Source organism: Globicephala melas, chromosome 2 (genome assembly GCF_963455315.2).
Source record: "Globicephala melas chromosome 2, mGloMel1.2, whole genome shotgun sequence".
Taxonomy (NCBI): domain Eukaryota; kingdom Metazoa; phylum Chordata; class Mammalia; order Artiodactyla; family Delphinidae; genus Globicephala; species Globicephala melas.
This window is the reverse complement of record NC_083315.2, coordinates 85,551,760-85,569,276: the sequence shown is the minus strand read 5'-3', so window position 1 is coordinate 85,569,276 and position 17,517 is coordinate 85,551,760. Positions and strand designations below refer to the sequence as shown.

Below are 17,517 nucleotides of genomic sequence, written 5' to 3'. Positions count from 1 at the left end.
CTCCTTCAGGAAGCTTTCCACTGAGTCCTCCCTCCTCCCCCGCCCCCCACCCCAGGCTGGGTAAGGTGCCACTCCATAATAAACTGTAGGTCTCTGTTTACTTCCCTGTCTTCCCCTTGAGACCGAAAATTCCTTGAGTCCTGAGGAGAGACTAGAACCCATTTTTCTGAGTATCTTCTTCATCTTCAATGCCTGGTATGAAGCAGATGCGCAAAAGAAAAATGTCAGCTGAATGAACAGATGACTGAATGTCTACCAGTTTTCCTTTCTTAGCAAATGTGACCCCACCACGCTCTCAAGACCCGAAGTCAACCCTTAGCGCAGGGCGCTGACTCATCTGCCCCTCACAGAGCACTGGCATGAGCTGACTACATCAAGTTCACCATCCCACAGGGTTACACAAAAGCATCAATGTCTATACAGTCTCTCTTAAAAACTACCATTCCTTTTTCTCAAATGCACCATTATATCTAAGTCAGCAAAGTTGTCTTAAATTTAAAAAAACAAACAAACAAACTCACCCCATGCTGAAATTTAAAATCTTTCTAGGATAAAGTGTGTGGTTATTCAGAGCTTAACTACACATGCCAGCCATCATGCATTCCAAAAGTTCTTTGTGCAAAGTGTTACTCTGAGAAACTATCCAACCTGCCTAAGAGAAGATTTGTGGCAGAAAATAAATATATACACTGTGTATATACTGGAGGTACCAAAGTTTTTAAGTGCTAGCCCTTAGGGTCTGTGGGAATTTAACATCTTTTTGATTAAAAATATCAACATTTTCATTTTGACTTGAAGGTTGGGGAAACAGTATGCTATTTTGCTAATTATTTTTTTCCACAAGGGAATTTATTATTAAGGACAGAGATCTTTTACACATCTGGCAATAAATATAATTAACTCCTTCAACAGGAAGCCTACTGCAGTACTTATTATACACCAGAATTCAAATTTTAAGTCAATATTTGAATAAATAAATGTCTTTGAGTTAAAAAGCCAAAACTTGTTGAAAATGTTTGTATAGGTGTCTCTCAAATGCTTATGTGTGAATCTCTGGGAAAAGCCATAAAAACTGTCTATTTGCTATTTTGGCAACTGCTATTAATTTGGTGACTGGTCATAAATTTCTGATCTTATTTATTTATTTATTTGGCTTCATCGGGTCTTAGTTGTGGCACGCAGGACCTTTGTTGCAGCATGCAGGACCTTGTGGCACGTGGGCTTCTCTAGTTGCAGCACGCAGGCTTTTCTCTAGTTGTGGTGTGCGGGCTCAGTAGTTGTGGCACGTGGGCTCAGTAGTTGCAGCACGCAGGCTTAGTTGCCCCATGGCATGTGGGATCTTAGTTCCCCAACCAGGGATCAAGCCCATCTCCCCTGCATTGGGAGGTGGATTCTTAACCACTGGGCCACCTGGGAAGCCCTTAGATCACTTTTAAACACATACCCAAGTAGTCATAGGCAGACCCCAAGATAGGAACCCCTGACTTCTGGGTGTCTGTGGATTAAAAGACACTGAGTTAGGAAAGTCCTTCCTGCCACAGCAGGAGGGACTTATACTTGTCACAGCCCCTGGAGCAGGGGTTGAGTCCTTCGATCCCTCTATGTGCTGAGTGGCTGAGGTCTGGGGAAATGGCTTCCTAGCACTCTGGTTCCCACTGGAAGTTAGAACCTGCTTTTCTAAGAAAACTGTAGCTCAGTGATTTTCAGGGGAAGAGGATATCCAGCTGGAGGGTTTTTTCCAAACTATAAACACCATCTCTCACCTCCCCGAGATTCTGAAAGGTTCCCAGCCATGAATTGTTACCTTATTGCCACCAAAAAGGAAGACAGTGTGCTGAAGCTCAGTATTGGTCCCAGACTCTTCCACAATTAGAGTATAACTAAAGAACAGATGCTTACAATAGAATATCCTATTGTTGTATTTGTCATTACAACATATACACTTAAGCTCCAGTATAGGAAACCAAATAGTAGAATATGGTCACTTGTCTAGGAGATAGCCAACGTGGCTAAAATTAATTCTACGGAAAAATAGATTCCAGCCTCCAAATAAGTGATTATTACAAAAGTCTGTTCTTGAGTTTGGATCTGATAGTGGCTTAGGGCATGTGTAAAGCATGAAAGAATAAGGGGTTACGTTGTTCGTTAGTTTAAAGGAGAAATAAAACCAAGATAAACAGAAAGAACAAATTGGATTCTATGACAAGGTTATACTTACAAAAAGAAAAATCTTGAATAAAGTTGAAATAGTGTTGCTTTGAGGGGAAGGACACTTTAAAAATATAAAATAAAAATCAAGGTGAAAGCTTCTGAGGAAAAAAAAAGAAAGGAGACCTTGCCCCTTTTCTCTGATGGTAATGTCGTGATTTCGAACATTCAACATCATTCTAGAAATGTCGAGGATTCCTGTTCAGTGAGTTCCCTTCAGAAGCTAGGTGGCTGAGGCCAGAGGGGCGTGCCATGACGACTGCTTAATGGGGAGGAGGGATGAGCTGTGGGAAAAGAGGTATTGGGGCAGGGCGAAACATTTTGGAGTTCCACAGGACTCTCTCCTAGATCCAAAACTCTCTCTCCCCCTCCACGTACCCTCTCAATGCAGTGATCTGGGAACTGGTCCTGGCACACTTAGGAATACCAGTACTCATTTATACTCTTTCTCTCCCTTCCCCTCCCACTTCCCTCTCTGTGCCTGGATAATTCCCACTCATCCTTCAGGTCTTAGTTTGGTTGTTACTTCTTTCGGGAGACCCTCTCTAGCCTCCGAGATTAAGTTAGGTTTCCCTGTTATTTGTTCCCATAACATCCTGGGCTTTGAAACGCTCATCACATTTGTAAGCACTGGTTTAAGGTATGCCCTCTGGCTAAACTGCAAAAGACATGAATGCCAATTGTGTCTCCATCCCTAGCACCCAGCTCAGGGCCCCACCCCACAGGACGACCTGATGATCACTGAGTCATTGTTGGATAAATGAAGAACATAGAATGAGAAAAAACAGGATGTGGAGACAGTTCAAAGTGAGCTTCAGCACAGGCAGAAAATGGATACAAGACTACAAAGCACATGTGGGATGTTCCTGACTATTAAATCCTAGGTTAGAAATCTCTAGGGTAAAGGAAAAGAGGAACGAAGGAAGGAACTGCAGCTCCTAGAGGACACAGTTTTAAAAAGACATTTACACTTGACACTAATTTGTTTTAGTCGTATTATTAAGAATTCATTTGGAATTTTAAATACCTTTAAAGAGTGGCATCGAATTTTAATTTCCTTCAAAAAGAACCATGTTTTTAAAGAATTTAAAATACTGCCTCTGCTCACTACTCTGATTATCTTTGCAGGGTGGAGGAAAGTGGTAATCACAGCCGTACCAAGACCCTCATGTACCCCCACTGTATAAGAAAAAATAAAATTCATGGGTTACACTGGCAAAATTCCATAAGAAATATGAAGATATCCTTGGAAGTGAGAAACTACCTTCTAGTTGGCAAGCGTCTGCTAATTTAATTTGAGTTCCGAAGTGTGGTTCTCCAACTCTATCCTCCACTGCACTATTTACAATGTCCAGTTATCTCCCCCTCTAAAGCTGCAAAACTGTCCTTCCCAAAGAAATACTTTCAACAATTTATAAGAATAAAATGACTAACTAGCAGTAGAATTCTTTTATGAAAATATATTTCCAACTTGATAGTCTATGCCCTACATTTGTGTTGTGGAAAAGTTGTGCCTGATGTCAATTATCACATGCAGTAATAAGATATTTAATACCCCGGCAAGTATGGGGTGTATGAACCTCTAATTGGGACTCTCACATTTCAGATTTCTTTTTGTTCCCTTTGCCAAGCAGAAATAAAGGTTTTCTCTTAATCCTAATGGAGTTGACAAGCATCAATTTTCATATTAGCTTATTGTCTGATATTCTTTGAAATGGAACTGCCTTGAGTTTTGAGTAGAGAAATCACCTTTCCAGTAAGAGAGCTTTCATGATATCCAAGCAGTGAGGGACTTCCCTGGTGGCGCAGTGGTTGAGAGTCCGCCTGCCGATGCAGGGGACACGGGTTCGTGCCCTGGTCCGGGAAGATTCCACACGCTGCGAAGCGGCTGGGCCCGTGAGCCATGGCTGCTGAGCCTGCACGTCCGGAGCCTGTGCTCCGCAACAGGAGAGGCCATGACAGTGAGAGGCCCGCGTACCGCAAAAAAAAAAAAAAAAAAAAAAAAAAGCAGTGAAAGATTCCATAAAGCAGAATTGTAGTGTGGAAGAGTACACAGGAGCAGGGGAGAACCATAGCTTTTCAACTGACACACATGTGGCATTCTGCGCTTCTCAGAATGTGGGAAGCCTGCAACTGAAGCATTACATGTTTGGTTATATACACCTGACTTTCCCATGAACTATTTAAGAGCAAGGGCCACACACGACCATAACGTAGAAGAAATAAGGAGAGTGGCAGATGGAGAAGGGCAATTGTACCTACCTACTGCCCTGCTTTGTTCTAGACAGTTCTCATACACACTGCTGCACTTGGAGTTTCCCGGCTGTATAAACAACAAATTGTGAAACATTTACAAACATAGTAAACGTTCATAAACTTTCAAAAAACACACAAAACACTAATAATGCTCCAAGCAGAATTTAGCCGACAACTCCATTTTCTGACACAGGAAGTGTCTGACAGGTGAGAAAAAGAAACTGAGATTTTGGACAGGGAGTATAGCCTCCTTTCCCAGTGCACTGTTTTGGAACTGCAGAGGTGGGTCTGATTAGGGTGGGGGAGGTCATAAATGTAAGGTCTATATCCTGAGGGTTATAGACCTCGGCTTGGGAGGTCACATTCCAGGATTCAATCCAAGCTCAGCCAGAAAGTGTGATTTCCAGGACACTTATATAAACACTGGCCATTTAGCAAACCTCTATCTAACCGTGAACTGGCAGATTGGAGCCCCACTCTACTAAGGTTTGTGCCAGATCCACTTTTCATCCCTGAAAAATCTCATGCTATCAAAGGCTTCGATTATCCCATATACACACAGCTCTCTTTAGTAAGGGTATGGGATCTACTGATGCCTTTGAGAAGGGCAATGTCTTTGCTTTAGAAAGATTAATCCAGCAATACCATGCAAGAGGGTTTAAAGGAATGAAACTGGAGACAAGGAAGGGGCTTTCAGAATCATCTGGGCAAGTGAGGACCAGAACTTAGAAAGATGCAACAGGAATGAAAAAGGTTGGGTAGATTTAAGATACTTTCATGGTAGGATCCTAAGTCTTGAAGACTGAGTTGATAAGTGTGAGAAAACAAAAGACTGTAGATCAGTGAAAGAACAGGAGTGCCATTAATAAACATGAGTACGTCAGGAGAGGGATCTAGCTTGGAGTCAAGGTAAAATGCTGAGTCTAATCTTGGTATAAACAAGCAATGAAATGCTTGTGGCATCACAGCTGGAGAGGTAGGTAATGGCTGAAGACAGAGAAGCTGGTGGAGTGTGTGTGCACAGGTGGCATGTCAGAGGAGAAACCAGGGCCAAGGGCAGAGCACTGGACAGGGATTCCATGGTGGTAAGGCTTGGGTTTGCAGGGGAGGGCATGCAAGAAAACAAGATATAAAAAGGAAAGATGTGGGCTTCCCTGGTGGCGCAGTGGTTGAGAATCCGCCTGCCGATGCAGGGGACACGGGATCGTGCCCCGGTCTGGGAAGCTCCCACATGTCACAAAGCGGCTGGGCCTGTGAGCCATGGCCGCTAAGCCTGCGCGTCCAGAGCCTGTGCTCCGCAACGGGAGTGGACACAGCAGTGAGAGGCCCGCGTACCACAAAAAAAAAAAAAAAAAAGAAAGATGCCACTTACTTTGAAACACATCAAAAATCAGATGGATTGATGGGTGATAGCTAACAACATAGGATGACAGGGCAAATAGAGTAGAATTATAATTGTAGAATCTAGGTGGTGAGTATACGAGTGTTCATGTGTAATTCTTTCAACTTTTTTGTAAGTTTGAATATACTCAATAAAATGTTAGAAAACATGAAAAAAGAAAGAAAAGCAGCAACTAGAGATGCAGAATGAGAATGACATGACAAAAATGTTTAGAAGCTAACAGAAGAGGTCTAAAAAAAAAAGAGGCAGCCAACAGATATCACAGGCTATAGACAGATTCAGAATATTGAAGAAGGAAATAGATTTAACAATTAAACTGTTGGTGACCAAAAAAAAAGTTGGTGACCACTGTAAAAGAAATTTCTATCAAGTTGTCAAGCAGAGTTTAGATTTTGGAAGTGTAGTGTGGATGTGAATGCAGAAATACAGGCAGTGTTTTCTAGAAGTTTGTGGGTGAAAGGAAGGTGAGAGAGAGGTAGGACATTATTAGATGAGTTGGAGGAGTCCGAGTTTATTTGCAGACAGAAGCGAAAGAACAAGTAGACAGACAGAGAATAAAGACTGAGACAGAGGTTGATGGACAGAACAAGGGCACAGAGTTGGTAGGAGGGGATGGGATCAGGAGCTCAGGGAGAAGATTAGCCATGGAGACAGTAGCTAAGGAAGAGAACCAAGGAGAACACAGGAAGACTTGGAGATGCGGAAGGGTGAAGTTGAAAATAACATGTTGGACCGTCCTTGTCTTCCCAATGAAGTAAGATGTGAGGTCACTTGCTGAGGATGAGGTTGGGGGATTGGGAGTAAAAATTATTGAGTACAGGTTCCGACAATGATTCACTCTCTGGCTCTGTACTGAGGAAGATGATACCTTCTCTAAACTAGCATTTGGTAATCCTCAAATTAAGCTCTCAGTGGTAAGGACAGAAATGCATTGTTAGTTCTAATAGCATTAAAATGTTACTTACCAAATAGCACAACTTTTCACACCGTATGGGGCAGTAAGCCATTTGTTCTGTGGTTTGAACTTTGATCCGTACATCTGAAACACCACCTGCAGGTGGCTGCTTGCCCGGGATTTCATTGTAATACTCATGATCTTCTCTCTCCTCAGTATGGTCATCAACGTGCACCTCCTCACTGTAAGGGAAAAAAGAATCCCCAAGAGGCTGGGTGGGAATTCAAATGCTGTAGGGGATGTAGAGTGATCAGAACCATGCAAATCATCCTGAAAACATCTGGATGGAAGCAACCAGATGGCTGAATTGTTAGGTTTCTGTAGACAATTAAAGTGGGGTAAGCCAACAAAAAGTGCCAAGGGTGATGCTTTTGTGTCTCCTCTTAGTGATAAAATATATGCATACACATATATATATGAACTCCCTGAATGTCAGTTGTTTTTGTCAATCGGATAAAAACACAAAGTTTTCCTGGATTTTTCCAGCACTCTTTCATTGTACCATTTTGAAAATGTTTTGCTCAAAGGAAATTTAAATATTGGGCAGTGGGCCTGGCCCAGTTTACTAAACCAAGATGAAAAAACGAGAAGGCTATGGCCAGCTAACTTGTCTGCACAAATCTGGAGTATATGAGATTCATAAAGAAATATTAGAACCATATGTGGCAAGTGGGGAGATTTGTGTAAACATGCATTGTTTTTAAAATTGAAACAGGGAAAAAAAAAAAAAAACAGATTTTTCTTCCGAATTGGAATTAGTAAAAGTTTCTTACGAGAAAGAATAAATCAAGTCCATTTGAATTGAGCTGATTCCACTGACAACCCACACAGTTTTGTTGGGTTCATTACATGTCAACAAAACAACAGCACTAAGAGGTTAAGTGCTACCCTAGGAAAAATTCAACAACAAGGCCTGCTGGAAGCCCCTCCCCTTTGCTACCCTAGACCACCTCATACAGGGAGATCTCCCAACCCGGTGTCTGTTGATACAAAAAATGCCAAATTAGGGGGGTTCCAGAAATGCATTTAAAAGTGTCCAAATAGTTTATTTCTTGGGCGTGAATTCTGCAAGTCAGGGGCCTCACTGCATTCCACACATGGTGGAGTTTGACAGGCCTGAAAAGGGTTCAGCTTTCATTGTGGACTAGACAGAACAACCAGATCCCTGGGTCATGTCATGTTCTACCCCTGCCACAGTCCGGCTGGAGCTGATCTATTTGCACTGCAAATGAACAAACTAATAGGAATTCCTGCCACAGACACTTGATTCTTATTATTTTGCTCTTCTTTCTTAATTTTTTTAACTGATCTGCCAGGGATCTGGGGTTGAAACAAACCTAAGGAATTTGTTCATGCTCATTGTATGACATTACCTAATTAATTCATAGCTCTGTATACCATCAGAGAAACAGGGTCGACCCCTTCTCACTTTTAGTGTTTCCTCTAGTTCTATTACAAAGCAAAAGGAAATACCTGAACAAATATGAATGGAAGAAAAATAGAAATGTCACTGTTAGTTTGTACTGAAACTGTACCTATTTGTAAAAAAAAATTACTAAGTTCATTAGTCAATTTAAAATGCCATATTAATTTTAAAACGAAACAAAATATGATAAGTCAAATAATTACAGAACTCCTGGCTGACCTTTCAGAAGAAGTATTCAAAGAAGGATTTTTCAAATACTGTTTAAACCGGAGTTCAAAAGCCTGCCCTATGGTACTTATGACGTCTTGGGCCATTCCATTGCTGCATTCCAATATGTGGCAGGCTGCAAGAGGACATACAAAAAAATTACAATAAATTTTCAGTAAGAGAAGATTAGATAAGTTCAAAATACTTCCAGAACATGAACTGGTAATTGAGTAAAAGTAGGTTTACAAGCTCTCTTCAGCTCTGAAATGGCATACTTCATATTTCATATGCATCAAAGAGAAGAAACATTCATATTTGACAACTAAGTATCTCAAAACACTTATAAATTTTGGCCTGGAGGCAGGTATTTGGGGCCCACATTTTAATAAAGGCAGACTGATCGTGACTAATAATGTGACCCATGTTCAGTGTTTGCTCTAGAATTCAATACAGAAGATGCTTAGGGCAGCAACCTGACGGGAAGATGAGGTTTACAGCCTTGTCTTTGCATGGTACACTACAGATGACTGAGAAAGGGTAACTCTCTAAACCTCCCCCCACAAAACGGGGGATGAGCTACTGGTGAAGAGAGGGGCTTTAGAATACCCCCTCCTCTAGCCATCCCTTTTCCCTGTCATTGCTACTAGAAAGCGGTGATGGTATGGTAATCCCTGTCTTTGAAATCCTATTAAAGAACTATCTCCAGTAAACATCCAGACCAAGAGTCCATGAAGCTGACATTACTAGAAGATATTAAAAATTTTATTAGACACTTTCTTTGAAAAACAGTTACTGGAAAGGGCTAGTTATCACTAGCAAATTAAAGAAATAAATTGTGGAGGGGGCAGCTGACGGAACATCACAAACGAATTGGCACATCCGCTGCTGCTGCTTCTGTGTAAAAAACAGAGCTTGTGTTCAGGGACTATAAATTAATCTCCCCATCATATGGAATATCAGTTGCCTTCGTTAGAGTATGGTGTTGTGCTTAGGGCCTTACAATACAAAACCTGAATTGAATTTGAAGTTTCCTCAGGATGGCTTAGAAAAGAGTCATAAGGATGACTTAAAGATATAGGCAATAAAGTCTCATGAGACATTTTTAAAACATATATTGGTTTGTATAGCCTGAAGAATTGAGGGATGAGGAAAAGCTTGATAATGGTTCAATATATACAAGAATGTTGTAAAAACTGTCAGCTATTCTCTGAGAATAGGAAAGGCTTAAGTGAGTACATAGCAAAATAGCTTAGATACCAGGGAAGCTGTGAAACGGTGGAACTGTGGAACCAACACTGGAACATTTTACTAAAAGGGATACCTGAGGAGAGGAGGATACCTGTCGTGATGGAATGATTTAACTGTGTTGACTTGGAAGCGTGATTTTAGGCTCTGCCTTGTCTTGAAAAGGATTTTGTATTATTTAAAGTAAAAGAAAATTCATTCACTTCTAACTGAATTTGCAGAGCCTATAACAGAGAGTTAAGGTAGAACTTACAATGGTGTTTCCTAGCTTTATGCTGATATCATCTCAAGGAATCTCAGATAATTCTCATTTCAGAATTAGCTGAACATTTACTTAAAGAATTGGTGTCTCTGAACTTTGGGAAGGGGTGTGTGTGTGTGTGTGTGTGTGTGCGCGCGTGCAGGGGGCGGCATCAGTAAGTCAAACCATGCTAAGGTGTCAAATCTCCAAAAGGGTTAATTATCATTTCTTACAAGGCTGTCCCTTTAAAGAAGCAATTTAGATCCTGAAATAGACTTAGGAGCCAATTACAGTTTTGAAAACTCAATTAAGAATATCTATAAGTTAATATCCTTTTTACCAAAGGAAAATGTTTGGTCTGTCTTTAGACTGCCATTGTATATTGCCCCTTCTTTTTCTCTACACTAGCTTCACACAGTGACCAACACATAGAATGTGTTCTAAAAATATGTGATGAATGAATAATTCTGATTTTTCTAATCACACCCATAATTCTACTGTGAGAAACTGTCTTCAATGTTACCATTATGGGGCAGCATCTCACCACCAGTGAGTGGTACAGATGATTGCTTGGGACATTTGTGAAAAGGGTCTCCTCTTTCTTGGTCAGGCCTCAAATCCTTAAACCTACAAAGCGCCCTTGGAGATGTGTCCTCTGGTGGAGCTAAAACAGTTGTGTTACGTTCTGAGAAGAAAAGGTAATTCACTTGAATTCTTTTCATCCATAAATTCCTGGTCCAATTAAAAATGAAGTCAAGACCAGGAATCATATCAAAATGGAAACAATTTTTGTAATTTTATTTTCTCTTAGGATCATGGAGATGTCTTGAGATAAAGATGGAAAAGATAACGAGAGAGGCAGGAAAAGGAAAGGAGGGAGGGAGGCAGGGAGGGAGGGAGGGAGGGAGGGAGGGAGGGAGGAAGACCAAAGTGTACCTCCCATGAGAGGGATGTGAGAACAAAGATGGCTGAAAAAACACTGTGAAAAGATTCAGATCCCAGTTCAAGTTCTAATTATGCCACAATCTGTGTGAATAAGGTACTCTATAGCAAGGTCTCACCTGCCAAGACAGGGCCCTGCGTGATCTCTGAATCCCTTCTTGCTTTATAGAAATCCTATCCTCCCTCAGTCGCAGTAGCTTAAACCCTCTGAGGTACAGGGCAAGGCACATGGGCACAGGAATGAATGAATCAACCCACCCACTAACTGTCCCCTACCACTTCTCATGTACTTCTAAAATGTTTATTTCTCTCAACTTTGCTGACTCTGATACTTGAGGTTTTTGTCCTGTTCCTGGGCTGATGCTACCAACACACTTTCTGCTTCGCTCTGGATGACCTTATTGCTGTCATATTACTTTTTTCTGGATTAAACAGAAAAAAAAAGAAAACACAGTGGTGCCTATCTCCATGAAAGAAACAACTGGACAAAAAGTCTGACCCTGTGCAGGTGTCCTGTGCAGCCTCACCAACTTCAGGGAACACACACATTTTGATGGTGCTCTCGTTGCCACTCACATGCTGCTCTGTGAAAATGCTCTTTGTTCTTTTCTAGGTTGGTCATGAGCCAGAATAGGAACGGGTTTGTCCCCTTTCCCAGTGCTAGACCCATCTCCAAAAATTCAGATAAGCACCAGCTTAGCCAGGAATTTCCCAATCTTTAGCTAATGGGAAGGAAGAAAGACAGCATATAAAAAGTCCCAATTCCCCAAGAAAGGATTTGACTTTCCAGTGATGTGATAATTTTGCATGGAGGCCTGAGCCTTGATCTCCATATCTGGAATCAGAAACACACCTGGGTTCTTTTCATCCTGCCTTGTAGCCAGATAGACCTACAATTCTATTCTTAGTATCAGGTACTGTACTATATTAAGTAAGATTTAAAAGAATCTTGGATTCTTATCCTTCTGTCGTTTTCATGTGGTTTCCTAATTGGATAGTCATGGACAAGAGGCTGAAAACAATTCTTCAAGAATAACAGGCCCTTCTTTATTGTTTTATATTTAAATGGACCAGTTTTATTGTTTTCGTTGCTCGTTTGCTTGCTGCTTTTGGTTTTTATCAGAAAATCAGAAATTCAAGAGTGCAGCTTCTCAGATCAACCACCAGATGGTGCTGTGGGACTCAGGCGCGGAGCCTACCACCCCTTAGGAAGAAACCAGCCTGAAGAAGCTAGCCTGCAGTCCAGTCCATAGTTTCAGAATGTCACTAGGACCATGACGGATGTATTTTATAACCATAAATATACATAATTGGGTTAATTTAAATTGGTTTTACAGTGTTCTTTTGTTTTGGTTTGGTTTGTTTTTGGGTTTTTTTTGGCTTTCTTTTGGTTTTGGGTTTTTTTTTGCTTTCTTCAGAGACTCGGGACCATGGCCTTCCTATATCCAGGTAGTTCAGGTAAACTGGGACCTCTTCACAGACTAGATTCAGAGAAAATATTTAAGCCTTTCTGGACTGTACACATTTGGAGTAAGAAGTGAAGAGATTTCCTCATTTACAGCAATTACAGGGGCAGGCTGTATTAGTCACTAGGTAAACTCAAAACACTCTTACTGGAACTTACCTTTTCTACAGAAAAGGCCTTTTATAGAATAAGGGGTTCACTAAAGAGTCCTAGCCAAGATGGAAAAAGTGGCAGCTTCCCTGCCTTGAATGCACTAATGCTATAAGTGAATCAAGCAGATGGGAGACAGTGGGAGCATTCAGGATTATTATAGCATGAAGCTTGGCTCCGCCCCGGCTCTCCTCATCCCTGAGGTCTGGCTCCTGCCTTGACCCATGCACTGACACACTGTGCTTCCCATGGTGACCAGTGGCCTGTCAACTGCTGGACTGAATGGCATTTTCTACCTCCATTGCCCTTAACTCTTCTTCAGTCTGAGACATTCCCAGGTTCTTCTCCCAGAGAAACTGCTCTTCGTGCATCTTAGCGGATACTCATCTCTTGGTCTTCTCCCACTCCCTGAGACCCTCAGCCTTCTTCTTTCTGGGTTCTTCCTTCAGCGATCTAGCTCACCCTTAGGGCTAAGAAGCTGCAGCTTTTCCAAATCTGCACCAGAAGGCCTGTCTCTCCTCAGGCCCCACAAACCTCTGGGCGTCTCCTTTCTACTGAACATTTTCCCCTGGATGAACCAAACTCACCAGCGAAGTTTATAACATTGTCTTTCTGATTTCACTGTTTTTTTGTATTTATTCAAGGATTCAGAACATTCTTTTCTTTTTACTAATGTAATAAATATTCATTATAGTAGTTTTAGAAAACAGAAAGACTCTAGGAAATAAAAATTACATAAGTCTCACTATCCAGGAATAACTACATACTATTAACATTTTGGCATGTGTCTTTTCAGTCTTTTTCTCTTTTACATCTTTATTGGAGTATAATTGCTTTACAGTGTTCTGTTAGTTTCTGCTGTATAATAAAGCGAATCGGCTCTACGTATACACATATCCCCATATCCCCTCCCTCTTGAGCCACCCTCCCACCCTCCCTATCCCACCCCTCTAGGTGGTCACGAAGCACCGAGCTGATCTCCCCGTGCTATATGCAGCTGCTTCTCACTAGCGATCTGTTTTACATTTGGTAGTGTACATATGTCCATGCCACTCTCTCACTTCATCCCAGCTTCCCCTTCCCCTTCCCCCACCTCTGTCCTCAAGTCTGTTTCTCTACGTCTGTGTCTTTATTCCTGTTCTGCCCCTAGGTTCAACAGAACCATTTTTTTTTTTAGATTCCATATATATGTGTTAGCATACGGTATTTGTTTTTCTCTTTCTGACTTACTTCACTCTGTATGACAGACTCTAGGTCCGTCCACCTCACTACAAATAACTCAATTTTGTTTCTTTTTATGGCTGAGTAATATTCCATTGTATATATGTGCCACATCTTGTCTTTCCTATCTTTTTTCCAAAAAACTACCTGGAATCATACCATACACATTGTTTCATAATCTGCTTTTTGTACTCAATAACATTAATTGCTGCATGGTAGTACAGTCTGTGGATTCATTTAAATAACTTGCTATTTATGAATACTGAATTTTCTTTTTCCTATTGTATCAATAACATATGACAGTGATCTTTACTGCTTAATCTTTGTGCATGGCTTATTTCCTTAGAAGTGAAGTTGCTGGTTCAAAAGTGTTTACCTTTTTTAAAGTTTGATGCAAATTGTCAGTTTGCTCTCTGAAACATTTGGATCTGCAGTGTTCAAGAGTTACTACTACTCTAAATCACGTTTTACCTTTTATCAAAGACAAAGTATGATATCTAATTATAATTTGTGTTTCTTTGATTACTAGTAAGGTTAAAGTTGCTTTTTGCTTTTTTTTTTATGTTTCTTGGTGCCTTGTAATCTTCTTTGGTAAATGTGTGCTCCAGACCTGGAGTCGGTCCAGGTACTTACTGGCTGGGTGAGCTTAGTAAAACCTTCTTTTCTCAATTCCAGAGTTTGCTTCTACAAAAAATGAGTAACATTAATACCTACCTCATAGAATTGTTGTGAGGTTGAAATGAGACCATGCAGACTAAATACTCTTGATAATGCCTGGCATGTGGTGAGCACGCAGTAAGTAACTTTCTTGTTCTTATTTCTCTATTGGATTGCTTTTCCTATTTGTAAAAATCCCTGTTTCTTTAGTGCACACCACTTCAAATCGCTCAGGACAATAATAATAATGGCTATCATTTATAGCATACTTATAATGAGCCAGGCACTGAGAGATTTGCATTGCATATAATATCTCATTAAATCCTCAGGATCATCTGATTTCTATTTTTTTTTTATCAATGCTCGTAGCTAAATAGCTCCCAAGTACTATTAGTTCACAATTTTGTCCAGACCGTCCCTTCTTCCCCCAGAGCAGTTTAAAGCATCATCACCCCTGCCCAGGACCAATGAGACGTCCTCCAAATTGGACTCTACAATTCCAGACTGCTTTCCTGCCCTCCAATATCACCTTCACAGATATAAAGGCCAGAAAAATTATCATTTTTTAATTTCAGTAGAATGGCAGAAGCCAGGATAATTTTTTATAAAGCTCAAAATCTTCAACAGCTCCCACTGACCTTTTGGCTGGCATTCAAAGCCTCCACAATCTCCCTACCTTTTCAGCCATGGCTCCCCTACTTCTACTCTTTGCTTTCCCTGCAATCCCACCTTTACCCACCATCCAAACCCACAGCCCCAAGTTCTCACTGCACAGCTCTTCCACCTGCGCCTTTATTCACTTATTGCACAAAGCCCACCTGGGCAGCTGCCAGGCTCCAGGCACTATTCCCTATGCTCCCCTACTTCTCCTGCACACCCTACAGCTTCTGTTTCTCTCCCCTGTGATGATGAGCCCATGGTGGCCAGGAATTATTTTTCTCCCACAACAATTACCTCAGCCCGTTGTAAATTAGTATGTAATTAATAATTATTTGTGGACTCAAGAACTGTGTTGGTACTTTTGTACAGAAATTAAAGTCCAGAGGCTCAGGTGAGGGGGAAGGATTTAACACTAGAGGGATGTGCAAGCAGTGGGTATGTCGTGAACAGAGTGGCTTCTCGCAGAAAGCTTCCCAACCAAGATAAACAAGAGAAGGGGTGAGGGGACAAGAAAAGGAGTGATGAGGAGATACTAACTTTTTTGCCCAAGAAAATCACCCTAGATTTCTAAGTCATCTAGCTACTCAACAGAACTGTTTCCCTAAAGAAGAAAGATGAGAAGAGACTGTAAAGGAAATGATGCTTTCCCCGTATTACCTCAGTTACTCCTCCCAATAACACCAGCAAGTAGATGTTATTTCTCCCACTTAAAGAAACTGAGGTTCAGGACGTGAAACAGCTTGGCTAAGGCCTATGGTGAGATGGGGGAAGAATTATGATTCCCACCCACACTGTCTGACTCCAGCACCTTTCTTACTTCCTATACACGGGCTGGGGACTAAAAAAAGAAAACAATGAAACCTCTATTTGAACCATTTCTGAATCTATTCTCAACTCTCAAATCCCATCCATGAGCTCAGTCAATAGTTCTCATAAATGCCTTTGCAGAATCCCCATGCCGGGATCCCCGTGGATCCCCTTCTAGCAACTCAGTTCTGATGAACTACTCGGACACCAGAACAGGAGATTTCAAAGTGAACAAGTTATGGAATTTAAGAAAAAAAAATGTCATGAAGAACCTAGGGGTAAGACAGGAATAAAGACACAGATCTACTAGAGAATGGACTTGAGGATATGGGGAAGGGGAAGGGGAAGCTGTGACAAAGCGAGAGAGAGGCATGGACATATATACACTACCAAACGTAAAATAGCTAGCTAGTGGGAAGCAGCTGCATAGCACAAGGAGATCAGCTCGGTGCTTTGTGACCGCCTGGAAGGGTGGGATAGGGAGGGTGGGAGGGAGGGAGAGGATATGGGAACATATGTATATGTATAACTGATTCACTTTGTTATAAAGCAGAAACTAACACACCATTGTAAAGCAATTATACTCCAATAAAGATGTCAAAAAAAAAAAAGTGAACAAGTTGCATCGTATTTGCTCTGCCTCTCGTATTTCACTTAAGCAAGCAGGGAGATTTGCAAGCATGTGGATCCTGCTCACCGTTACCCTCAGCAAGGAGCAGAATCTTTGAACGCCTCCTGCTGTTTACTGAAGAGCAATGACATGCCTGAGATATTCAGTGACTGATGGAAAAGTTACTAAACGTCTGGATTTCCTGATCTATTTGCTCTTCCTTTCACCCTGCCCTTTTCAGGTTGAGAGAAAGGGCTTTGTTGTTCAGAGACCTTCCCAAAAATAGCATACTTTTATTCTTTAGGGAAGCTCAGGCCTGATTAAAAGAGGTTGCTCTTCTGGTATCCTTTGTTGTGTTCTGTTCCTACTCCCCCCCGCCCCCGCCGTTTCCCCTTCACTAGTTCCTGTCTCTTCTATCTACTCTTTGAGCAATATCCGTTCTTTATTATGTAGTTTAGAGTCTATTTTAATGCAGTATTGCACAGTATTTATCACCTGTTCCTTCTTTCCATCTCATCGAGCCATGTTCTCTTGGCCTGCATTTACTGAGAATCTACTCTGTGCCAGGTCCTATGCCAGCAGCTGGTCCTCATAATTTCATTTCTGACAATCACGATAGCTTCCAGATTGACCTCCCTCCCTCCCTGAATCCATCTACTGCATCCTGCTGCCAAACCAACCTTCCTAAATCTCTGTTTTATAAACAGCCTTCTCCACCCTTTGGCCCATAGGAATAAGTTCCTACTTATTAGCTCTCTCCTATCTGCCCTCTAGATGCCCTTTTGACTTTTTTCTCCTCCAAACACAATCTGCATTCTAGTGTTTTATTCACCTGTCCCCAGTATGCCACGCACATTTCCGCCTCTGTGTCTTTAGAGCTCTTTGAATTTCCAAATTCCACTCCATGTGTACTTAATAAATGTTTGGGGGGCAAACTCCACCCCTGCGGTGACAGGGGATGCTGCTCAATTCATAGGCTCTAATTAAGCAGGAGAAGCAACCTAACACTCATCCCTATGAGGAGTCTGAATGTCCCAGAGTTAGGAATGAGAAGCAACGCTCTGC

General features: G+C 41.4%; 1 protein-coding gene across 2 annotated transcripts in view; it reads right to left on the bottom strand.

The window, feature by feature from the left end:
• SHC4 (SHC adaptor protein 4) overlaps positions 1–17,517 on the bottom strand; it is a 126,595-nt gene that overhangs the window by 28,130 nt on the left and 80,948 nt on the right. For both annotated transcript variants that reach the window (XM_060294281.1, XM_030842672.3), the window contains 3 exons: positions 8,467–8,590; positions 6,832–7,003; positions 4,471–4,531 (listed from right to left, as the gene is read on the bottom strand). In XM_060294281.1, the coding sequence (XP_060150264.1) occupies positions 4,471–4,531; positions 6,832–7,003; positions 8,467–8,590 (357 nt within the window). The remainder of the gene's footprint in view (positions 1–4,470; positions 4,532–6,831; positions 7,004–8,466; positions 8,591–17,517) is intronic.